At 39.2% G+C, this 26056-nt stretch overlaps 6 protein-coding genes across 6 annotated transcripts; 4 read left to right on the forward strand and 2 right to left on the reverse strand.

Moving 5' to 3' along the window:
* Nucleotides 1-2156: 2156 nt before the first annotated feature.
* Nucleotides 2157-5637, forward strand: LOC310925127 (olfactory receptor 2A14-like; the record flags this gene model as incomplete). The annotated part of the gene is made up of 4 exons (XM_083886997.1): nt 2157-2290; nt 2338-2354; nt 2539-3366; nt 5624-5637. 4 exons carry the CDS (start codon nt 2157-2159, stop codon nt 5635-5637), a joined length of 993 nt encoding a protein of 330 aa, XP_083743123.1.
* A 97-nt stretch (nt 5638-5734) lies between these two features.
* On the forward strand, nt 5735-6691 carry LOC310925128 (olfactory receptor 11A1-like; the record flags this gene model as incomplete). Its single annotated transcript, XM_083886998.1, has 1 exon — nt 5735-6691. One exon carries the CDS (start codon nt 5735-5737, stop codon nt 6689-6691), a length of 957 nt encoding a protein of 318 aa, XP_083743124.1.
* Nucleotides 6692-8275: 1584 nt separating this feature from the next.
* On the forward strand, nt 8276-9232 carry LOC310925129 (olfactory receptor 11A1-like; the record flags this gene model as incomplete). The annotated part of the gene is made up of 1 exon (XM_083886999.1): nt 8276-9232. The coding sequence occupies one exon, from the start codon at nt 8276-8278 to the stop codon at nt 9230-9232; it is 957 nt and encodes a 318-aa protein (XP_083743125.1).
* Nucleotides 9233-12456: 3224 nt separating this feature from the next.
* On the reverse strand, nt 12457-13293 carry LOC310925130 (olfactory receptor 52D1-like; the record flags this gene model as incomplete). The annotated part of the gene is made up of 1 exon (XM_083887000.1): nt 12457-13293. One exon carries the CDS (start codon nt 13291-13293, stop codon nt 12457-12459), a length of 837 nt encoding a protein of 278 aa, XP_083743126.1.
* A 3131-nt stretch (nt 13294-16424) lies between these two features.
* Nucleotides 16425-17348, reverse strand: LOC310925131 (olfactory receptor 11A1-like; the record flags this gene model as incomplete). Its single annotated transcript, XM_083887001.1, has 1 exon — nt 16425-17348. One exon carries the CDS (start codon nt 17346-17348, stop codon nt 16425-16427), a length of 924 nt encoding a protein of 307 aa, XP_083743127.1.
* A 3371-nt stretch (nt 17349-20719) lies between these two features.
* Nucleotides 20720-21556, forward strand: LOC310925133 (olfactory receptor 52D1-like; the record flags this gene model as incomplete). Its single annotated transcript, XM_083887005.1, has 1 exon — nt 20720-21556. One exon carries the CDS (start codon nt 20720-20722, stop codon nt 21554-21556), a length of 837 nt encoding a protein of 278 aa, XP_083743131.1.
* Nucleotides 21557-26056: the final 4500 nt, after the last annotated feature.

Raw genomic sequence — 26056 nt, forward strand, 5'->3', positions numbered from 1 at the left:
TCGAACTTCAGGAATCAATAAATCTGAAGTGAAATGTTTTTCAAACACAAATGATGCCTCTGTCCCACCATAATAGCATTGTCTGCGAGCTACAAGGATCAAAACACCGATTGTTTACAAAAAGAAGCCGTCCTACGAGCTCGACGGACAACATTGATCTCTCTATGCGCAGCCGGCAGCCGCAGGGACCGTCTGCAAATTGCAACACAAGAGCAAGACGCTGCAAACAAACATCAATAACTCCACTGTTATACAGTAAAGAGACTCCAAAGTCATGTTTTGTAAAAATGTGGCTTTTTAGAATTTTGGTGATTTTTTATTGGTATTAATCAGTAATATGTTCCTATATTCATCAATATTTCCACTGTTATAGAGTACAGAGACTCCAAAATCACTACACACACCAAAGTCCTCCTCGTGGTCATACTACAACAGCTGTTTTGTGAAAATGTGCCCTTTTACATTTTTATATATATATTATATATTTGAATAACTCTGCTACTGTAAATTGTAGAGTCACCAAAATCACCTTTGTGAAAGATGACCTTTCCGTGGTCATACTACACCTCTTATTTAGGACCAAAAATGCTTTTAAACAATATTTGTGATTTTTAAAAAAAATGTCATTTCCCTTTCCCTGGTACAAGTTACCCAACACACAACAGTGTCCTCAGTTGCACAGCACACAAAACCTATCCTTGCTTAGTAATTATGCTGCTGTCATTCCCGGGCAATGCGTGTGAAACCACTGTGTACAGGTTCCACACTGAATCTACATGAAGATAAAGAGATAATAAATAATAGATAATAAAAAGTGATCAAATATTTTAATTTGCAATACATTAAGGCACACACTACCTGATTAGATGTATGTTATCCCTGAAATGTACTCCAGCCAATGTATAATCCACCATTCAGATCATGTATTGTTGTTTCAAAACAATTAAACATGAATGCTCACCCAAACAGCATCAATAGGCAGGTCCTAGGAGCAAAACTCATCACTTGAAACTGAGAGATTTAAAAAGAGCATTACTTGAGTTTCAAGGAAGCATGTATTTTTGGAAGGTGTAGCACGACCATGGGAAGGTCATCTTTGACCGAGGTGATTTTGGTGACTCTACAATTTATAGTAGCAGTTATTAAGTTATTTAAAAATACTTTGCTACTGATAAATACAGACCCAGATTCTCAAACATTTGTACTACTACTAATACTCATAATGAAATATCTCTGCAACCACAGGGTCTACTTGAATACTTTGGGGTTTTGTCATAGTAAAGGAAACACTTGTGAGATTTGTTAAGATGTGTAAATATTTCGTGTTTTCTGCTTTTGTGTTTGTGTTGTGTGATTTGTGTTTCCGTTTTGAGTTAAAGGTGAAGTAAGTAGTTTATAGTGCCATCTAGAGGAGAGGCTTAAATATACAACAAAGAACTGCTCCTCCGCTCACCCCCTCCCTTCCCTGAGCGCTACGGTATCCTCAGCCGGTCAAATGTCGTCCTCGTCGTCTTTCTCCGTGTCAGCAGATGAGGTTCGTGAGGCGAGGGAGGGGGCGAGCTACCGCAGCCGTAACAGACGAAGCGGAGAGAGAGGAGGCGGGACTTCTGCTACAAGTAAAGAGACGCTTGATTTGTTCTCTCGCGTTTGTCCTTACAGGCTCCGGTAGAAACATGGCGTCTCGCTGCTAACAGTGGCTATGCAACCGCGGCCCGCGACCATGTTATTTTACATGACTTTTTGAAACACTACGAAAATGAAACAAAAAATATTATACAGCGACTAGACAATGCAGGAGCACATAATATGTATAAAAATGTTATAAATACTACACATTGTCCCTTTAATGTTTTTGTGTTTTTTGATTTGCGTTTGATTTGTTATTTTACATGTTTATAAACACTGTAGGTTGCAGTAATGAGGCTTAAGCACTTCCCAAGTATGTAAGTACACACTAGCGTACTTGGGTATTGAGAAAGGGCCATGACGGTGTGTTTCTTCTAGCTCGACTCGTGACGACATAACCAGGGAAAATGCATGACGTCGTCAGACTGCCGTGCACTGATTGGTCAGAGTGCCGTCGCAGGAAGAGACACAAGAATCAAACTGAACAATGAAAGTATAGATCATTTAAAAAGACTTAACTGATGGTAATGATGAGGATGATGATGATGATGATGATGATGTCAGAGAGGTCTCAGGTGGTGGTTGTGGTGTTAAAAGGCACGAGCGGTCAGCAGCTCAGCTCATTCGTGTTGGTGAGGGTCAGTGAGTGTGGTTTGATCACTGGGTAAGTTCCTGTGATGCCTGTTTTTTTCTTCTTGTCTCTTGGTGCAGTGATGAGGATGTGACACGTAAAACACCATAGTGTCTGTTGGCGAACATGAAGATTCTATTTTGTGGATGTGTTTGTTTTAGTTGTGCCTGTTTAGTAATTTACAGCAAAGATGAACTCAACTTTCTCAACATTGTCATACTTTATTCTCGGAGGTTATTTAAATGAAGGAAAGTTGACATACTTTTGTTTCACCATCACAGTTTCACTGTACATCATGATTGTTTTTTCCAACATGTGTATGATTGTACTTATCTGTATGAACAGAAGTCTACATGAACCTATGTACCTGTTTCTGTGCAGCCTGTTTGTAAATGAACTGTATGGCAGCACAGGATTGTTTCCATTACTGCTGATCCAGATTCTCTCGGACATTCACACTGTTTCTGCTTCTTTTTGTTTCCTGCAGATTTACTGTGTTTTCACTTACGCTAATATAGAAATATGCACCTTGGCTGTGATGTCGTATGACAGGTACCTCGCCATCTGCTGCCCTCTGCAGTATAACACACGTATGACGACTCGCAGAGCTTTTATCCTCATTGCTGTCGTATGGTTGTATTCGTCTGTGAAGGTTTTGATCACGTTGACTTTAAACCTGCGTCTGAAACTGTGTGGAAATGTTATTGACAATGTGGTTTGTAGCAACTACCGGGTTGTTAAGTTGGCGTGCTCTACCACCAGAGTGAACGACATCTATGGACTATGTGGTATCATTATCACAGTTATAGTCCCTCTGGTTCCTATCCTCTTCTCCTACATGAGGATTTTTAAAGTCTGTTTCTCTGGTTGTAGAAAGACGAGACAGAAAGCTCTGAGCACCTGTTCACCTCACCTGGCCTCACTGATCAACTTCTCCTTTGGTTGTATGTTTGAGATTGTTCAGAGTAGGTTTGATATGAGCGCTGTACCCAGACTTGTGCGTATCATGTTGTCTCTGTATTTCCTCATCATTCAGCCACTGCTGAATCCTGTAATGTTTGGATTACAAATGACCAAAATAAGAAATGCCTGTAAACACGTCCTCCACTGTAAGAATAGGGTATCTGACATTTAAATGTGTTTGAATGTTGTTTAATTCTTTCTCTGAACTACAGTAAAGTGTACACTATGTGATTGGTCAGTGGAAATGTGTTTTTCTTGTGTTAGTTACAGACATCAGATTCTCAAACATTTGTACTACTAATAGTCATAATGAACTATCTCTGCAACCACAAGATCTCTTTGGGGTTTTTTCATGTAAAGGAAACACTTGTGAGATTTGTTAAAATGACTAAATATAAGTACATGTGATACTAAAAAGATTCAGACTTGAGTATCTCTTTGGAATGATGCAGCTGCAGCTCTAACATCAAACATCCATCAAATCAAAGTAAAATAATATGTGAACATTATCTCTACAAAGGTTGACTTTGATCAAGTGAAGCAACACAACATTAGAGGTTTTAGTACTGAAAGTACAGGTGAAGTCTCATTTGGAACATTTTGCCACCATCTGTGCTATTTTTTTCTCATGTATAAAACTACTTGTTTCATTTTTATATCACTATTAGTGTTGAACAAAACAGTTCATCGCTTTGTTTCAAACTTCAAATAGAAGTCTCTGTATTTCCCATTCCAAAAACGAACACAAGGTGGCAGGAACTTGCCAGGGTCCGTTAGAGACGCCCGGAATGATTTGTGTGTAACACAGGAAGTCCGTCTGGCCGGAGGGAGCGTTGTTATCGCTGTAATATCAACTTTTGATGGAAAAACATTCAAGGTAAGAACAGTTTAACAGCAGTCTGTTGTCTTTATTCTTTGGCTTTTATCTCTCTGGTGTAGAGTGTTTTGACGTTTATCCTCAGAACACGTGAAGACTCTGCTTTCATTCGCGGTGTATGATTCTAGCGTTAGCTACAGACATGTGGCGAGTGTCGTAGTGATGGTCAATGAGGCCTCGTGAAGCGTTGCGGCACCAAATTACCAAAACTGTATTGTACTGTGTCGGTACTGTGTCACTGTGTTGCTCAATACTGACACCTCCTGGATCTTAAACATCATTACCGGCAACCCAATGACAGACTCATCTCACATAGTGATTTAATGACCTCGTACAGGCGATATAATGGTATAATTTAAGGCTGTGTTTCCCAACCCTGGTCCTCAGGGAACACTGACCTGCCATGTTTTAGATGTTGCCCTGCTCCAAAAACACCCGATTCAGATGAAACATTACATTTTTGAAAAAAAAAATCCACAAAAGTTGAAACATGATTTAAAAAAAAAAAAAAAAAAAAAGTATATATACATATATATATATATATATTTTTTTTGGTGCAACATCACCATATTATTTCGTGTTTAGTGCAGTATTCCACAATATTTTTGTTTATTTTTTTGCTTATAATTGAGATCACGATTCTCTGGCACGATTTCTTCACAAATCAAAATGTTTATTGCACTCATGAACAAAAGATTAGAAACATTCAATGAGGCATTCAAGTAAAACGCCAAACAGTGTGATTTCTTCAGGCCCTGAACATGGCCCTGCATAATGGGCTTATTGTTATTATTGTTGTAGTGACTTCAGTGACCTATGGTGTGTTTCCGCTCGCTCGACTCGTGACGTCATAACCAGGGAAAATGTGTGACGTCGTCAGACTGCCGTGCACTGATTGGTCAGAGTGCTATCACAGGAACAATGAACAATGAACAATCCTGAAAACGTGGGTTAATCTCCAACATTTAGCAAAGGAAATGTCTAAAATCTCAGCATTTAACAGAAGAGTCTGGTGTATTTTAGGGTGAGAAACTCAGAGAGGAAAATAGGATTGTTTATATGATCCAGCTCATGAAATAAAATGCGGAAGAATGAGATCACGTGTAGTTGTGAATAGAGATTTTTTATTTTTTTTTATTTTTATCAATTTCGCACACAACAGCCCTAGTTGTAATTTTTACACCAAGTGCCCAAGTTTTGTGTTTTGCAATAGCACTTGTCTTGCGCACATCAGTGCACCTGTGGGTGTGTTGGCCGGCACATTGTCGTTGCATTGCTCTCTGGAGCCAAAAGCCACTTCACCAGTGATCAACCAAAAAACACAAAGGCCACATGACACGTATACCAAGCTGATGATGATGATGATGATGATGTCAGAGAGGTCTCAGGTGGTGGTTGTGGTGTTAAAAGGCACGAGCGGTCAGCAGCTCAGCTCATTTGTGTTGGTGAGGGTCAGTGAGTGTGGTTTGATCGCTGGGTAAGTTCCTGTGATGCCTGTTTTTTTTCCCTCGTGTCTCTTGGTGCAGTGCTGAGGATGTGACACGTAAAACACCATAGTGTCTGTTGGCGAACGTGAAGATTCTATTTTGTGGATGTGTTTGTTTTAGTTGTGCCTGTTTTAATAATATACAGCAAAGATGAACTCAACATTGTCTTACTTTATTCTCGGGGGTTATTTAAATGAAGGAAAGTTGACATATTTGTATTTCACCATCACAGTTTCACTGTACATCATGATTGTTTTTTCCAACATGTGTATGATTGTAGTTATCTGTATGAACAGAAGTCTACATGAACCTATGTACCTGTTTCTGTGCAGCCTGTTTGTAAATGAACTGTATGGCAGCACAGGATTGTTTCCATTACTGCTGATCCAGATTCTCTCTGACATTCACACCGTTTCTGCTTCTTTTTGTTTCCTGCAGATTTACTGTTTGTACACTTATGTACATGTGGAGTTTTGTAGCTTAGCTGTGATGTCGTATGACAGGTACCTCGCCATCTGCTGCCCTCTGCAGTATAACACACGTATGACGACTCACAGGGCCTTGGTCTACATTCTGATTGTGTGGATTTACTCTTCTGTGAAGTTTTTAATCACGTTGTCTTTAAACCTGCGTCTGACGCTCTGTGGAAACATCATAGACAGTTTGTATTGTCATAACTACCTGGTTGTTAAGTTGGCGTGCTCTGACACCACCGTAAACAACATCTATGGAATATTTGGTGTCATTATCACAGTTATAGTCCCTCTGGTTCCCATCTTCTTTTCCTATTTGAGGATTTTAAAAGTCTGTTTCTCTGGTTGTAGAAAGACGAGACAGAAAGCTCTGAGCACCTGTTCACCTCACCTGGTCTCACTGATCAACTTCTCCTTTGGTTGTATGTTTGAGATTCTCCAGAGTAGGTTTGATATGAGCGCTGTACCCAGACTTGTACGTACTATTCTGTCTCTGTATTTCCTCATCATTCAGCCACTGCTGAATCCTGTAATGTTTGGATTACAAATGTCCAAAATACGAAATGCCTGTAAACTCGTCCTCCACTGTAAGACATTGGCTGGTCACAGTGGGAATAGGGTATCTGACATTTAATGTGTTTGAATTTTGTTTCATTCTTTCACTCATTCTTTCAACTAAGAATACACAGTAATAATGAGATCTCAGTGAAAATGTGTTCTTCTTATGTTTGTTACAGACATCAGAATCTCAAACATTTGTACTACTACTATTAATAATCTTTATTTCCCACTCCATCACAGATAAAATGTGATAACAGCACTTTTGCATTTGAAACTGATTATTTTGAATGGCCTCCAGTGCAAGCACAGCACGCCTTCAGTCAAGCTTGCTTGAGTGCTGTAGTTCAAGGTCCCATTTTCTTTGCTATTGCCAGTGCTCTGTGTGAAATACGTGTGAAACTTATTGTGTTGCGTTGAAACCATTTTCTATAATACTGATAAAGTATTGTGTTTATACATTTAAAATGTGTTTATACATTTAAAATATAAACATTTATACAGCCTTGTAACCCAGATTCTCCTGTTTAATTTGAGGTGCAACATCACCATATTATTTCGTGTTTAGTGTATTCCACAATATGTTTACCCAGAGCCTCTCTGGGTTTCGCAATTGGGAAGTCACTTCTTTTTTTTTTTTGCTTATAATTGAGATCACGATTCTCTGGCACGATTTCTTCACAATTCAAAATGTTTATTGCACTCGAACAAAAGATTAGAAACATTCAATGAGGCATTCAAGTAAAACGCCAAACAGTGTGATTTCTTCAGGCCCTGAACATGGCCCTGCATAATAGCCTTATTGTTATTATTGTTGTAGTGACTTCAGTGACCTATGGTGTGTTTCCACTAGCTCGACTCGTGACGTCATAACCAGGGAAGATGTGTGACGTCGTCAGACTGCTGTGCACTGATTGGTCAGAGTGCTATCACAGGAACAATGAACAATGAACAATGCCGAACTGTAGAGCAGTTAAAATGGCTTAACAATGAAATGTCTAAAATCTCAGCATTTAACAGAAGAGTCTGGTGTATTTTAGGGTGAGAAACTCAGAGAGGAAAATAGGATTGTTTATATGATCCAGCTCATGAAATATAATGCGGAAGAATGAGATCACGTGTAGTTGTGAATAGAGATTTTTTATTTTTTTTTATTTTTATCAATTTCGCACACAACAGCCCTAGTTGTAATTTTCACACCAAGTGCCCAAGTTTTGTGTTTTGCAATAGCACTTGTCCTGCGCACATCAGTGCACCTGTGGGTGTGTTGGCCGGCACATTGTCGTTGCATTGCTCTCTGGAGCCAAAAGCCACTTCACCAGTGATCAACCAAAAAACACAAAGGCCACATGACACGTATACCAAGCTGATGGTGATGATGATGATGATGATGATGTCAGAGAGGTCTCAGGTGGTGGTTGTGGTGTTAAAAGGCACGAGCGGTCAGCAGCTCAGCACATTTGTGTTGGTGAGGGTCAGTGAGTGTGGTTTGATCACTGGGTAAGTTCCTGTGACGCCTGTTTTTTTTCCCTCTTGTCTCTTGGTGCAGTGCTGAGGATGTGACACGTAAAACACCATAGTGTCTGTTGGCAAACATGAAGATTCTATTTTGTGGATGTGTTTGTTTTAGTTGTGCCTGTTTTAATAATTTACAGCAAAGATGAACTCAACATTGTCGTACTTTATTCTCGGGGGTTATTTAAATGAAGGAAAGTTGACATATTTGTATTTCACCATCACAGTTTCACTGTACATCATGATTGTTTTTTCCAACATGTGTATGATTGTAGTTATCTGTATGAACAGAAGTCTACATGAACCTATGTACCTGTTTCTGTGCAGCCTGTTTGTAAATGAACTGTATGGCAGCACAGGATTGTTTCCATTACTGCTGATCCAGATTCTCTCGGACACTCACACTGTTTCTGCTTCTTTTTGTTTCCTGCAGATTTACTGTGTTTTCACTTACGCTAATATAGAAATATGCACCTTGGCTGTGATGTCGTATGACAGGTACCTCGCCATCTGCTGCCCTCTGCAGTATAACACACGTATGACGACTCACAGAGCCTTGGTCTACATTCTGATTGTGTGGATTTACTCTTTTGTGAAGTTTTTAGTCACGTTGTCTTTAAACCTGCGTCTGACGCTCTGTGGAAACATCCTAGACAGTTTGTATTGTCATAACTACCTGGTTGTTAAGTTGGCGTGCTCTGACACCACCGTAAACAACATCTATGGAATATTTGGTGTCATTATCACAGTTATAGTGCCTCTGGTTCCCATCTTCTTTTCCTATTTGAGGATTTTAAAAGTCTGTTTCTCTGGTTGTAGAAAGACGAGACAGAAAGCTCTGAGCACCTGTTCACCTCACCTGGCCTCACTGATCAACTTCTCCTTTGGTTGTATGTTTGAGATTGTTCAGAGTAGGTTTGATATGAGCGCTGTACCCAGACTTGTGCGTATCATTCTGTCTCTGTATTTCCTCATCATTCAGCCACTGCTGAATCCTGTAATGTTTGGATTACAAATGTCCAAAATAAGAAATGCCTGTAAACACGTCCTCCACTGTCAGACATTGGATGGTCACAGTGGGAATAGGGTATCTGACATTTAATGTGTTTGAATTTAGTTGAATTCTTTCACTCATTCTTTCGACTAAGAATACACAGTAATAATGAGATCTCAGTGAAAATGTGTTCTTCTTATGTTTGTTACAGACATCAGAATCTCAAACATTTGTACTACTACTATTAATAATCCTTATTTCCCACTCCATCACAGATAAAAGGTGATAACAGCACTGTTGCACTTAGAAACTGATTATTTTGAATGGCCTCCAGTGCAAGCACAGCATGCCTTCAGTCAAGCTTGTTTGAGTGCTGTAGTTCAAGGTCCCATTTTCTTTGCTATTGCCAGTGCTCTGTGTGAAATATGTGTGAAACTTATGTTGCGTTGAAACCATTTTCTATAATAATGATAAAGTAGTTTTTACTGACCAGTTATTTCTATTACTTAAGGCCTCATTATACTTCTCCGACTGCGTATGCGTTATCCGTCTGCGTCACCACGGAGATGCCTCGTGCCTTTATACTTCTGCGTCGTGGTGACGGACACGCGCTGCAATTTCCCGCCCGATCAGTAGGGGTCGCTGCGCAAGGTTGTTCTGCTTCAGGCTACAGTGAGCGATGGCGTCCGAGAAAGAAAGAGAGAGAAAGACTGTTGTTGTTGAAACAGTTGCCGTTTCTCACTTTTCTGTGTGACGGAACGCAGTTTTAAGATAATTTGAGGCGAGAAATTGGCCATTTAGAGTCTAAACATGTGCTGTGTGTGTTAAGATATGACGTATTTATAGTTTGGCAGCGGCGTTATCGGCGGGGATGAGCTCCGCGTCTGTGGACGCTCGGTGCACACTGTGAGCCGGCACTGAGCAGCTTAGCTCGGCTTGTCCTGAGGACCAATCGCAGCTCTTGCCGTCTCCGTTGTCCCTTGACGGAGTGACGGACACTTAAAAAATATTTCGTGCAGTCGGAGACGACGCAGAGGCTCTTCGACAGGTTCTGCGTAACCTACGCAGAGTCTCTGCGTAACCTACGCACAGCACTTTATGCAGAAGCATAAATTGGGCTTTAGCCTGTAATACACGTGTCAAACTCAAGGCCCGGGGGCCAGATGTGGCCCGACACGTCATTTTATGTGGCCTGCGAGTGATTAATTGGTCTTAAAAATCTGTTTTAAAATATGTCTATGCTGCTTTAAGGCGTGCGTTGACCATAAACTACATTTCCCACAATGCATGGCGATTGTGTTACCCGTAAAATGACGGCACCATCACGAGATTTAAGTGTATCATTGTATATGCATCATGCGATGAGTGAAATTGAATAAGTAATAAATACAGAAAGTCATTTAGCAATATGTTATGTTATACGGGGAAGTTACCTTTTTTATACATTATATTTGGTAACATTTAATTACATTTATTCTGTATGACCGTTACATCTGGCCCTTTGAGGGTAACCGTTATGCTGATGTGGCCCTCAGTGAAAATGAGTTTGACACCCCTGCTGTAATAAAATGTCATCTGGAGATACCTATACATTTACTTTTACTGCAACATTTTTTTTTGCTATATTTATTATTATTAATAATAATAATAATAATAATAATAATAATAATAATAATAATGCATTATATTTAGTTATTTCACTGCCTGTGCACTATTTTATTGTGTTATAACACCATGTTTAAATGAATTAATGAATTAATGAATGATATGAAACCTCATGTCAACGAATATTTGTTTTTGTACATCTTAATCCTCAATAAATTAAGTGAAAAATGTAATTCAGTGCATAAAATAATTATGTATACATATGTATATGCGTATGTGTGTATATATATATGTGTGTATATAATATATACACACATACATATTTATAAAAATAACTTCCAGTGCCTTATTTTATTTTATTTTTTTATCGTGTTTAAATTACTTTGCATACATGTAATTAACTAATTAATAAATTAAAATTCATGTCAAGGAATATTTGTTATTGTATATTAACAATATTCTGTGAGTGTGTGTGCCTGTACAGTGGTCAGTACAGCTCTGTTAGTCGGTCAGTCTGTGTATTTATTATACAAGTATAATTATTTTGCACGTTTAACTGACTTTATTTAACTGACAGCTCCTTGATGACATCGTGATTTGACTGTTCTTATTAGACTAGATTTATCATCCCAAAGAAATGTGTATTATACAAGAACCAGTCAGAAAAATCTTACAATCTTACAAATCAGTCATTTTTATACAGTAAATCCATCCTCGTGTCCCTTTTATCCATCTGTCCGCGCCAAGGTAATAATACTTAACTTAAAAATTAAAAATTAACTGAAATAAAAACAAAAAGTTCATACATAATCCTTTTTGGTTCATATGAAGTGTAAATGGTTTATTTGAGGCAGCATTTTCATTCATTCATAGTAAAATGTTGACAATGTGGGACATAATGTGGTGCAAGTTAAACATCAAACATTAAACTGTAACATCACATTGTTTGTGAGCCAGGAGTCTCAGGAGCTCAATCTGAGGAAATACATGAGCAAAATTAAAAAACCCAATAATTAAAGACTAAAGGTTTGATTCACGTATGAACCAAACCTCTAGTCTTCTTTTGGGTTTTTTAATTTTGCTCATACTTTTCCTCAGATTGAGCTCTTGAGACTTTTTTACCTTTCACACTGACTTGATCCAACCTCAGCAGTATGATGCACATTTTCAGGCTTGTAGACAGTTATATTTGATTTAGAGATGGTTGTTCATCGGTCCCAATACATTTTTAAAATGGCGTCTTTTGCTGCGTTTTTATGACACAATACTTATTTTGACCTTTTTGAGTAGTGCACCTGGCAAACACTCCATGTTACAAAAAAAACACAATAATCAATGAAAACTTAACTAAAACTAAGCATTTGCACAAACTAAAAATGAGCTAGCCTGCTCTAAAAACTAATTCAAACTAACTAATTTTAAAAACAAAAAGTCAAAAACTAAACTAATAAAAAATCCAAAACTATTGTAACCTTGGGGCTGACTGAATGATTTTGATTTTTGGAGTTCCTGACATTTACTGTTGTATTTTCAAAAACTTATTTAAAAGATGGTAAAAGTCACAGGTATATATAATGTATGAAAATAATAATGTGTAGTTGTTATGAACAAGGACCACAGCAGAACTGTGTGTGGTTACCACAGTTTGAGAAAATGTGGCGCTTTCTTTGATTTGTTTGATTTATTTCTTGAAACAAAAATAATTTTCATCACTTTATATAACATGTTTATATTTGTCTAAAGACTAGACTTTTACAGATGATGCGTATTTTGGTCAAAGTGAGTCCATACACCATTGGGTTGAAGACAGGTTGACAGACGAGGAAGTACAGAGACAGGAAGATGCGTACCGGGATAGGAACTCCAGTCATGTTGAACCTGCTCTGTATGACTTCGAGGAAACAGCCACAGGAGAAGTTGAGCAGTGAAGCCAAGTGAGGTGTGCAGGTGCTCACTGCCTTCTGTCGTGACTTTTTGGAGCCTGAGAAAACGACAAGCAGGATCTTGATGTACGAGTACAGGATCAGCACAGTGAGACCGATCACGCAGGTTGTGTAGACAAGGCCGTAGACGTTGTTGACCGTGGTGTTGTGGCACGCCAGCTTCACCACGGAGTAATTGTCACAGTAGAGTCGCTCAAGGATCTTCCTGCAAAGATCTAGAGAAGCATTTAGTGAAATCATTATCACCATCGCAACAACAGGGATGAACCACATCAAGGTGATGAGTAGGGCTATTTTTCTAGATGTCATCCACCCATTATACTGCAGAGGACAGCAGATGGCGAGGTATCGGTCATACGACAACACTGCTAAGGTAAAAAACTGCACGTTTGCATATGCGTGCAAACAGAAGATCTGCAGGCGACAGAAAGGAACAGGAACAGTGTGGACGTCAGCAAGGATTTGCAGCATTAGGAAAGGAAGCAATCCTGTACTACCTATGAGATCATTCACAAACAGGCTGCACAGAAACAGGTACATAGGTTCATGTAAGCTTCTGTTCATACAGATTATCACAATCAGCAGCACGTTAGCACACACAGAAATCAGGTATAAAGACATTATGATTGCAAACACAAAGTATTTCAATAAACCAATGTCAAAGTAAGCAGCAAAGGTGAAATGTGTCACCAGAGTGGAGTTAATCATCACAACACACACACACTCACACACACAAACACACACAATCAGGTGTCAGGCTGTCGACTCCCAGATGATTCTCAGATGCTGTGGAGTTTCCAGCTGCAGAGACACACACAACAACAGTGTTCATACACAGAACACCACAGCATCACCAGTGACCACACTGAGCCCAACCTCCCTCACATGAACATCTGTCACTGCTGCTTTTAACGTCTGAAAAGATGAGTGTAAGCAGTGACACGTCACTTTCATAGGAGGTGCCTGCGACACCCACTGACACGTGTAGTATTACATACATCACTGTTGATCTAGTTTGAATAATTTATACGTGTAAAGAGTTTGAAGGCAACTGTAGCTCAGTGTTACAACGAGGACTTTCATTCAATATATTCAAGTCTCCTTACATAGTTACACTACTCACAAAAAGTTATGGGATGTTTGGCTTTTGGATTCAATTTCAGAACACACATAAAATGCTTAAGTTCACCTCTAAACTTTGAATGCACATGTCCAATAGTTCAATTTTTCAGTACTTCTTGAATAACATGCTGTTCTGTAACAGAAATCACAAGTGTCTGATGTGTATTCTTGTCGAATATCCCTAACTCTTTGTGAGTAGTGTATGTTCAGACTTTCATTCAATATATTTGTTTCATCCATCCATCCATATTTTTAATTTTCATTCCCTATATTAAAGGTACAATGTGTAGTATTTATGGGTTTATATGACCCAAAATCCACTTTTGTATACATATTATGTGCTCCTGCATTGTCTAGTCGCTGTATAATAGTTTTTGTTTAATTTTCGTAGTGTTTCAAAAAGTCATGTAAAATAACATGTTCGCGGGCCGCGGTTGCATAGCCACTGTTAGCAGCGAGACGCCATGTTTCTACCGGAGCCTGTAAGGACAAACGCGAGAGAACAAATCAAGCGTCGCTTTACTTGTAGCAGAAGTCCCGCCTCCTCTCTCTCCGCTTCGTCTGCTACGGCCGCGGTAGCTCCGCCCTCTCCCTCACCTCACGAACCTCATCTGCTGACACGGAGAAAGACGACGAGGACGACATTTGACCGGCTGAGGATACCGTAGCGCTCAGGGAAGGGAGGTGGTGAGCAGAGGAGCAGTTCTTTGTTGTAAATATCAGCCTCTCCTCTAGATGGCACTATAAACTACTTATTTCCCCTTTAAAGTTTCATTCCATATATTGAAGCTTTGATAATAAGATTCTGATTAATAGACTTTGAGTTGTGATTTCTGAGTCAGAGTTTACACAAGTAAATATTATTGACGGCCTATGTGGCTGTTGATATTTCAAAATTCCGGCCATGCATATTTAATGCCGGACATACAGTATTCTTAAAAATAAATGAAATAATGAAAACTAAAAGTGAAAAGAAATTAACTGAGATAAAAACAAAATCTAGAGTTTTTTATTTATTTATTTATTTATTATTATTTTTTATTTATTTAAATGAGACCTAACTGACACTGAATTGTTTATTTATAAAACAAACTAAAATTGTAGTGAAAATGTACTTAGTTTTTCATCTTTGCAAAGTAATTTCACACGTAATCCTTTTGGGTTCATACGAGGTGTATTTATTTTTTCTCTACAGGCAAATTTGAAAGGTTTTATTTGGAACAGCATTGTCATTACTTCACAATAAAATGTTAACAATGTGGGACATAAGGCGATGCAAGTGAAACATAACATTTTTGCGTCTCATAAGTGACTCTCATGAGACACATCACATTGTTTGTGTGGCAGCAGTCTCAGGAGCTCAACCTGAGGAAAAACATGAGCAAAATTAAAAAACCCAATAAACCAAATAAAAGACTAATGGTTTGATTCACTTACATGAATTAAACCTCTAGTATTTTATTGCTTTTTTTTAATTGTTATTTTGCTCATGTTTTTCCGCAGATTGAACTCTTTGAGTCTTTTTTGTTTTTACTTTTCACACGATTGAATATTGTGAAAGAGAATTTAGAACTTATTTCAGCGTTTGTGAAACAGGGTGTCCGCGGGGGTCTTAAAAAGTGATCAAAGCTGATAAATCAATTTTGGGAAAATTAAGGTCCTTTAAAAAAGTATTAAAAAGTCTTCATCGTGATATCATGAGGTATTAAATATTGTCCATATAGTTTGACTGCAAAACATATGCATGAATGTATTTATTTTCCTCTCCGCGTTTGTTAAAAACAATGTTGCAGGCATGCTCGCCCTGCAAGATCGGCACAGGGCCATGAGCGTACACCTGACGTTACGTATCTCTCGACAGCGAACGCGCTCCCACTGGTGCGAAATAATATTTGAAATTGCACAAAATATACTAAAATCGTCAGACATGGGAAAATGTAGGTTTATTGCAAACTAAAACTGTTTTGTAAGTTAAACACAGTATGTGTTGCTGATTACAGCTTGAAGTGGTGATAAGGTCTTAAAATATTTTGAGAAGGTCTTGAAAAAGTCTTAAAAACTTATTGAAATTAACTTCAGGATTCCTGCATATACCCTGATATTTGAAAATAATAATTTGTAGTTGTTATGGCCGTGGACCACACCACGTTCCCACGGTTTATTGTGGAAAGTAATGAGGGTGAATTAGTAGGATGGAGATAGATGAATGACAAGTTCTTAGAAACCCCCACACAATACCTAGGATCATTCAAACAGTCTGTGTCAACATGGTATGACTTTGATTTCGAAACACAGGATAAGGTGTTAATAAACTTAGTGCAAACAAGGATATTAACTCCTTATCCTTATTAAAATTTAATTTTTTTTTTTTTTTTTTATAGTTTTTCATTGTTGTGTAAAATTACATTCTCCGATTGGGACCTGCATTTGTTTCTCTCTTGATTTTATTCACAAACATCAAATATTCAAGTCTTTTTGTTTACCAAAGTTTACAAAAGGTGAAAACTACTATCAAATAATGAAGAAATTAATGAAATAAACATTCAAAGGTCTGAAAAAAAGATGGCAAATATGGCTTTCATATTTATTCTTGAAACAAAACACATTTTCATAACTTTCATGTTGCTGCTTCATTTTTGTCTAAAGACTAGACTTTTACAGATGATGCGTATTTTGGTCAAAGTGAGTCCATACACCATTGGGTTGAAGACAGGCTGACAGACGAGAAAGTACAGAGACAGGAAGATGCGTACCAGGATAGGAACTCCAGTCATGTTGAACCTGCTCTGTATGACTTCAAGGAAACAGCCACAGGAGAAGTTGAGCAGTGAAGCCAAGTGAGGTGTGCAGGTGCTCATTGCCTTCTGTCGTGACTTTTTGGAGCCTGAGAAAACGACAAGCAGGATCTTGATGTACGAGTACAGGATCAGCAGAAATAGACCGAACACACAGGTTGTGTAGATAAGGCCGTAGACGTTGTTGACCGTGGTGCTGTGGCACGCCAGCTTCACCACGGAGTAGTTATCACAGTAGACTCGCTCAATGATGTTCCCACAAAGCTGCAGAGGTGCATTTAGTGAAATCATTATCAATATCGCTACGACAGGGATGAGCCACATCAAGGTGATGAGTCTGGCTATTTTTCTAGGTGTCATCCTCCCATTGTACTGCAGAGGACAGCAGATGGCGAGGTAGCGGTCATACGACAGCACTGCTAAGGTATAAAACTGCACGTTTGCATATACATAAAAACAGAAGATCTGCAGGTAACAAAAAGGAACAGAAATAGTGTGGACGTCAGCAAGGATTTGCAGCATTAGGAAAGGAAACAAGGTTGCAGTACCGTACAATTCATTCCCAAACAGGCTGCACAGAAACAGGTACATAGGTTCATGTAAGCTTTTGTTCATAGAGATTATCACAATCAGCAGCACATTAGCAAACACAGCAAACAGATATAAAGACATTATGAATACAAACACAAAGTATTTCAATAAACCAATGTCAAAGTAAGCAGCAAAGGTGAAATGTGTCACCAGAGTGGAGTTAATCATCACAACACACAGACACACACACACACACACACGTACAATCAGGTGTCAAGCTGTCGACTCCCAGTTGATTCTCAGATGCTGGGGAGTTTCCAGCTCCATTTACACACAACAACAGTGTGACCACACTGAGCCCAGTCTCACCTGTCACTGCTGCTTTTAACGTCTGAAAAGAAGAGTCTAAGCAGTGACACGTCACTTTCACAGGAGGTTCCTGTGACACCCACTGACACATGTAGTATTACCTACATCATTGTTGATCTAGTTTGAATAATTTATTTGTGTAAAGAGTTTGAGTGCAACTGTAGCTCAGTGGTACAAGGATAAATAAACATATATATATATATATATATATATATATATATATATATATATATATATATAAGTCTCTTTACAAAAAATCGCTTGCACCTAATGCACCTAAAACAGGCTTTTAGCTTTTTGAAGGACCATTATGGTGATTTATGAAGTAAGGGCAAGTAACTCAAAATGGAAAAAAAAACTGAAAAACCAAAATTAATTATTGTGCCAATTTTGTAACATTTATTTATTTTCGTTTGTTTTTTTAATCTAATTTTGTTGTTTTGGCTGGTACTGTGTGTAATGACATCACTAAAGTCAAGGCATTGCAATTATAGAGGGTGCCCGTCATCTGGTGAGGGCCTTTTTTTTCTGCGCACCGCCCCTGCTGACTCTGCTCTTCACTCTCCTGCATTGTGCGCCGCTGTATGAGGATCATTCGCATCCAACGCAGAATGGATGGATGGTTTTATCCACACATCCATATAATATGACACATACATAATGATCTTTATGACGAGGATCGTCACATCTTGAGGTATATGCGCGAGTCATCATAACATAACGTTTTGGTGGTTACCGGGGGAAAAATAGGGCGTCTTTAGGGTGTCCTGCCTAAAAGTAGGGCGTCTAATTTCTTATTATTTTCAGTACAGGGCGTCCCCAGGACGCCCGGACGCCCTGCTGGCTAAAAGCCTGACCTAAAATGCACTATAACCTTTACAGGTGAACTTAAGTTATGTATATATGTATGTATACATGTGTCTTGACATGAGTTCTCATATAATTAATATGATGGAATAATCTGGTCATTCAGTATATTCAGGTAGTCAGCTGACCTCATTCTTTGGGCATATAATATTGCTGAACCTAGACCTGACCAACTGCAGCAACCCCAGATCATAGCACTGCCACCACAGGCTTGTACAGTAGGCACGAGGCATGATGGGTGCATCACTTCATCACTTAAATACAGGTGCCAACTTTTTTTGACCAGGCAGTGTATAATGACATATGACTGTATGTCTGGATAAGTAATTCAATGAGCGAATCCACTTGTACCAGTCTGTACATTTTGTGGATCAGTCCCTTGACATGTGGAAATTTGTTTTATTTTAATTATCTGCTATGCTTCTGTTGTGCTTCTTATTCTTAAAAGTTTGATCACAAAACAATAAAAACCCTTATCTAACTAAAGGCCTGTTTAAAAGAAAAGTCTTTAAAGCTCCCATTGACCTGGTGCACATATATGTTAGTTATGGAGGTCTACTTACTTACATACATTAACTTGTTTTTATGGTCAAAAACCTCCTAGTTGCTGTAAACGAGCCGATAGAAATCTTTCTTTTCTGACGCTTTCCTGAGCCGCGATATTTCAGACATAAATCTCACACCCAGAAGACAGAGTGTGTTGTGATTGGCCAGCCAGCGTAGAGCCTTCCCAACTGTCTTGTGATTGGCCAATACCCGGAAGTGTAAGTGAAGATCAACACACCCACTCTCAGAAGCGCAGCTCCCTCCTCTGGAACGGTGGATGCACTGCTACTCATTATCAAAACATTGTTTTAACAATGTTTAAAAATAGCTTCGTCACGACTCCCCGCCGCAGTCCCTTTGACGACCTTTGACCCGGAGTCTGACCCAGAGTCAGAAGACACTGTCGCTCCACAACGAACGTTATTCTTCTTCTGAGGTTCAATGTACGCAACCGGATGTACCCGGACTAGTGCCCTGAGCAGGAGGATCTGCTGTTTACGTAACCGGACCGGGTTTTTTCAGAGATCTCTCACTGAGCCTGAGATTACAATAAAGCACAGTGTTCTCAGCAATGGCTGAACTGTTGGTTTCGAAACTTCAGGGCTTCGTAAACAAGGTAATGACGCAGATACACACTAAAAAACAGCGTTAATTGGAACTTCTGGTCTAGGTCCGCTTTAACTGCTTTTCATAAACATCAACAGCATCTAAGCAGTGAAGGGAAAGAGGGAGAGCATCCCACAGACGAGGTACTACACTCTTAGGGGTTCCAAAAGTGTCCTTCTACAAGGGCTGAGGTTCTACGTGGAGGGTTTCAAGGGTTCTTGGTAACACTAATGGTTCCAGTAAGAACCATTTTGATCCAGACAACCCTTTAAAACCCCTTTCGTGAATAAAGGGTTTTTAAAGGGTTCTTGGTGGAACCCTCCAATAGGGTTCGAGACGGAACCTTCAAATGCCTTCTTATTTAAACAGGTAAAAAGACTATTACAATAGTCCAGATGTGAGGATACAAAAGCGTGAAAAATCACCTCCAATTCAACCTTGGACACAAGGGGTTTCAATTTAGCAATATTACGGAGATGGAAGAAACAGTTTATTTTATTAAACTGTTTAGAATGATGCTCAAAGGACATTGCAGAGTCAAAGATAACACCTAGGTTCCACACATAGGACTGGACAGGAGAAGCTAAAGGGCCCATGTGCTGTTTTATCAGAGAGATGATTAAGGGAGCTGTCTTAAAGGAAGCAAATATAAAAGAGTATTGGGCCCAAGACAGAACCCTGAGGTTCCCCACATGTAGGATGAAATGAAACTTGAAAACATGGAATGAATGTTTGAATATATGGAATGAAAGTCCTTGTTCTACCACTGAGCTACAGTCACCCGCAAACTCTTTACACAAATAAATTATTCATGATTCAAATTAGATCAATGATGTGTGTATTACTGCACGTGTCAGTGGGTGTCGCAGGCACCTCCTGTGAAAGTGACGACTTTTCAGACGTTAAAAGCAGCAGCGACAGAGGTTCATGTGAGAGAGGTTGGGCTCAGTGTGGTCACTGGTGATGGTGTGGTGTTCTGTGTAACATTGTTGTTCTGTGTCACTGCAGCTCCACATAACGTGAGAGAGTCAGTGGTATCTCATCATCTAAGAATCATCTGAGATTAGACAGCTTGGCACCTGATTGCATGTTTGTTTGTATGTGTGTGTTTACACACAAAAATGATGATTAACTCCACTCTGGTGACACATTTCACCTTTGCTGCTTACTTTGACATTGGTTTATTGAAATACTTTGTGTTTGTAATCATAATGTCTTTATACCTGATTTCTGTGTGTGCTAACGTGCTGCTGATTGTGATAATCTGTATGAACAGAAGCTTACATGAACCTATGTACCTGTTTCTGTGCAGCCTGTTTGTGAATGAACTGTGGGGTAGTACAGGATTGCTTCCTTTCCTAATGCTGCAAATCCTTGCTGACGTCCACACTGTTCCCGTTCCTCTCTGTCACCTGCAGATCTTCTGTTTGTACGTATATGTGAACGTGCAGTTTTATACGTTAACCGCGTTGTCGTATGACCGCTACCTCGCCATCTGCTGTCCTCTGCAGTACAATGGGAGGATGACGCCTAGAAAAATAGTCAGACTCATCACCTTGATGTGGCTCATCCCTGTCGTAGCGATAGTGATAATGATTTCACTAAATGCACCTCTGCAGCTTTGTGGGAACATCATTGAGCGACTCTACTGTGATAACTACTCCGTGGTGAAGCTGGCGTGCCACGACACCACGGTCAACAACGTCTACGGCATTGCGTACACAGTCTGTGTGTTCGGTCTAATGCTGCTGATCCTGTACTCGTACATCAAGATCCTGCTTGTCGTTTTCTCAGGCTCCAAAAAGTCACGACAGAAGGCAATGAGCACCTGCACACCTCACTTGGCTTCACTGCTCAACTTCTCCTGTGGCTGTTTCCTTGAAGTCATACAGAGCAGGTTGAACATGACTGGAGTTCCTATCCTTGTACGCATCTTCCTGACTCTGTACTTCCTCGTCTGTCAGCCTGTCTTCAACCCAGTGGTGTATGGACTCACTTTGACCAAAATACGCATCATCTGTAAAAGTCTAGTCTTTAGACAAATATAAAGCAGCAACATGAAAGATATGTTTTTTTTTTTTTTCAAGAATAAATATCTAAAATTGATTGCGTTTAATCTTCAAGCTTCAAGTGCCATATTTTCCTCAAACCTCTGAATGTTTGTTTCATTTATTGACATGATTGATTTCATTGTAGTTTTCACCCCTTGTCTTTTAATTGTTAACTTTGGTAAACACCCGTCATTTTAAAAAGATTTGAATATGTTAAGGTTAGGGTTTGTGATATTAGATATTTAGATGAAATAACAAAATCTATGCAAAATTGTCTTTAAATAGACAAACAACAAGTGTTCAAAAGAATATAGGATGGAGTCAGAAACTTTTGTCCTCCTTTTTCACATCTAACAGTCAAATCAAAAGGAGGGTAAACAAAGGCCTTATCAGTGATCTTTGGTTTCATGAAAGTTGCTATATAAATCTAAGTTATTATTGTTATTATTATTATTTTTTTTTATTATATCATATATAATGGAACATAATTTAAATTGTTTACCCTAATATCAGGAACAGTTAACACTTCCATCAGGGGGCGACCACTGTGTTTATATGCCTGGGTGATGACATCCACGATCCAGTGCCAGAGTCGCTGAGAGAGCACAGCCTTTCTTAGGACCGCCATAGCAGAGGAACAGCTGTTCTGACCGCCTCATGCTTGTGGTCAAAGTTGTATAGACTCTTAGGGCCCGGACAGAGCACAGCAGTCCTGACCTTTCCTCCCCTGCTGCGGGGATAAACTGTGACAGGTGGATAGGTCGATTAAGTTTCCACGATGACAGAACCTTAGGATGAAAGGCCGTATTCGGCCACAGAGTGACCCCTGAGCCATCTGAGTTCCACCTAAGACATGAGTCGCTCATGGAGAGAGCATTTATCTCCCCAAAACACTTTGCTGAAGTGGTGGCAAGGAAAAAGGCAGTCTTAGCAGACCCACTTCAACTCTGCCTGCACCAGGGGCTCAAAGTTAGCCTTAGTGGAACACGTCTGCTAACTTCAGGGTACTAGAGCGAAAAACGAGTATCGCCAACGGTGTACCGATTATAATAAACGTAAACAATCAGTGCAATTTACAGTCCTGGCATATTTTAGATTAGAAATAAGAAAATAATTAAATGATGATAAGGTGTTAATATCCTTGTTTGCACAAAGGAGTTAATTTCAATACCTTTTTAAGACTTTTCAAGACCTTCTCAAAATATTTTATGACCTTATCGCCACTTCAAGCTGTAATCAGCAACACATATTTAAAGGGACACTGTGTAGTATTTATGGGTTTATATAACCCAAAATCCACTTTTTTATACATATTATGTGCTCCTGCATTGTCTAGTCGCTGTATATTAGTTTTTGTTTCATTTTCGTAGTGTTTCAAAAAGTCATGTAAAATGACGTGGTCGTGGCCGCGGTTGCATAGCCACTGTTAGCAGCAGGACGCCATGTTTCTACCGGAGCCTGTAAGGACAAACGCGAGAGAACAAATCAAGCGTCTCTTTACTTGTAGCGGAAGTCCCGCCTCCTCTCTCTCCGCTTCGTCTGCTACGGCCGCGGTAGCTCGCCCTCTCCCTCGCCTCACGAACCTCATCTGCTGACACGGAGAAAGACGACGAGGACGACATTTGACCAGCTGAGGATACCGTAGCGCTCAGGGAAGGGAGGGGGTGAGCAGAGGAGCAGTTCTTTGTTGTAAATTTCAGCCTCTCCTCTAGATGGCACTATAAACTACTTACTTCACCTTTAAAAAACGGTTACTACACTCAAAATCAAAACACTGCGGCGAGTCGTATCCACCTCCCACTCCACCCCTCCCTTCCAGAGTCAAGGTTGCCAGAGCGGTTGACATGTAACTCCGTCAGCAACGAGTGAGGAACGAGCGTTTTATCATAAATGTACGAAGGAGTATTAGGGCCAATCCCCCAAAAAAATAAAAATGCGGCACAAGAAAAAATCTGGCAAAATCAACAAACTGCAGAGCCTTGACCACGTACCACAAGCCACAATCGACTGACCGTCTCAGACGCCGCGTCTGTCTGAGCTCCACACCGACAGGATCAAGCAACTTGATCATTGCCTTATCGTATCTTGTGATACCCTTCGGTGCGTCAGTACGGCAGCCCCAAACTTTATCTTGGCGTTTTTGACATTCATACCGAGGTCTTTTAGGGTTTCCTTTCGTTTCATTTCAATTGTATCTACGTAACTGGCAACCCATGGCTGCTCGACCTCTGAGACTCTACTGGCTGCTAGGATTGGTAGACGGGGATAGATGGCGCGTCATGCCAAAACATAATTTCAAAACATAAACAAACTTTCTGGTGCAGAACACTTTTTACTAGTTTTGTTGGTGAGTTCAGTTTGTTATATGAACATTATTCCTGGTCCTCTGTGACATATTAGGAGGATTCTATGGCCAGTTGCTTTAAATGTATTACATAATGCACCTTTAACTTACAAAACAGGTTTAGTTTGCAATAAACATACATTTTCCCATGTCTGACGATTTGAGTTTATTTCGTGCAAATTCAAATTCGCGCCAGGGCGAGCATGCCTGCATTATTATTCTATGGACAGAATAATAATAAATAAATACCAAATGAAATCACGATTAAGACTTTTTAAAGGGCCTTAATCTTCCCAAAATTGTTTTATCAACTTTTAATATATACCTGTGACTTTTACAAACGTTTACATAAGTTGTTGAAAATTCTGTTTCACTACATTCAATCAGTGTGAAAGGGGGAAAAAAAAGTCTCAAGAGCTCAATGAGGAAAAACATGAGCAAAATAACAACAACAAAAAAAACAATGAAAGACTGGGTTTAATTCATGTAAGTGAATCAAACCATTAGTCTTTTATTGGGTTTATTGGGTTAATGTTTTGTTTTTCCTCAGGTTGAGCTCTTGAGACTGCTGGCTCACAAACAATGTGATGTGTCTCATGAGAGTCACTTATGAGACACAAATGTTATGTTTAACTTGCATCGCCTTATGTCCCACATTGTAAACATTTTATTGTGAAGTAATGACAATCTAAATAAAACCTTTCAAAATTGCCGGCAGAGAAAAAATAAATGCACCTCATATGAACCCAAAAGGATTATGCATGACATTTACAAAGATGAAAAACTAACTACATTTTCACTACAATTTTAGTTTGTTTTATAAATACAAACTTCAGATTCAATTAGTTCTCATAAAAAATAATAAATAAAAGAACTCTAGATTTTGTTTTCATCTGTTATCTGGTAACATTGTGTCATTACCAGAGTTTATTGCGGAAAGTAATGAGGATGAATTAGTAGGATGGAGATAGATGAATGACTTTTTTAAATTACTGGTGTTTACCAAAGTTAACAATTAAAAGACAAGAGGTGAAAAATACTATGAAATAATGTAAAAAATGAAACAAACATTCAAAGGTTTGAGAAAAGATGGTGCTTTTTAAAAAGCTCAAAGATTGAACCAAATCTCTTTTTTTATATTCTTGAAACAAAGGCAATTTTCATAACTTTCATGTCCCTGCTTTATATTTGTCTTTTTACCTGTTTAAATAAGAAGGCACTTGACCACATTCAGGTCGTCTAGAACTCTGCTGCAAGGCTTTTAACTGGAACACACAAAAGGACGCATATCATGCCTGTTTCAGCCTCCCTTCACTGGTTACCAGTGAATTTTGATTCCATTTTAAAAATCTTGACCCTAACCTTTAGAGCCTTGCATGGACAAACTCTTCCTTATCTGACCTATTACAGCTTCACACCATGATCTGCAGTCTGAGGTCAACAGGCCAGATGTTACTTGTGGTCCCAAAAACCCATTTCAAGACAGGAGGTGATCGCTCCTTTGAAGCAGTAGTACCGAGGCTGTGGGACTCTTTCCCTTCCCTGCTTAGATCAGGGGTCTCAAACTGGCGGCCCGGGCGCCACATGCGGCCCCCCATTTGATTGCATGCGGCCCCCCACTTAATATATCATGTCATAATGAAAACATGGCCCACGACCTCACTGTCTTTTAAACACAGTGTGTAGCTGAGGCACAGCTGCCATTGAGGTGATAGAATATAATATATGTTTGCATTATTAATAAGACATTTGGTCATTATTATCCCATTATTAAATGTATCGTATGCAACATTCAATTACATATATAAATACGTTGTTAGGGCCCGAGCCACGAATGGTAGTGACCGAAACGGCTCCTGGTACGAATTTTAATTACAGTTGTCCACACTATTATTTATGTAATTTAAAATAAATGTCTGTTTTTTTATATTAATACATTCATTTTGCATCATAAATAGTAATATGAAGTATACATGTGATATCATGATGCAATATTGTGAACAGTTATTTATTTTTAATTTTTTTTTCACTTTTTGTCGGCCCCCTCTTGACCACAATAGGTGCACATTGGCCCTCAGGTCATTTTAGTTTGAGACCCTTGGCTTAGATTCTGTTGATGTTTATGAAAAGCAGTTAAATACTTTTCTTTTAAA

This window comes from Microchirus variegatus (genome assembly GCF_963457635.1).
Source record: "Microchirus variegatus genome assembly, chromosome: 3".
Classification (NCBI taxonomy): Eukaryota; Metazoa; Chordata; class Actinopteri; order Pleuronectiformes; family Soleidae; genus Microchirus; species Microchirus variegatus.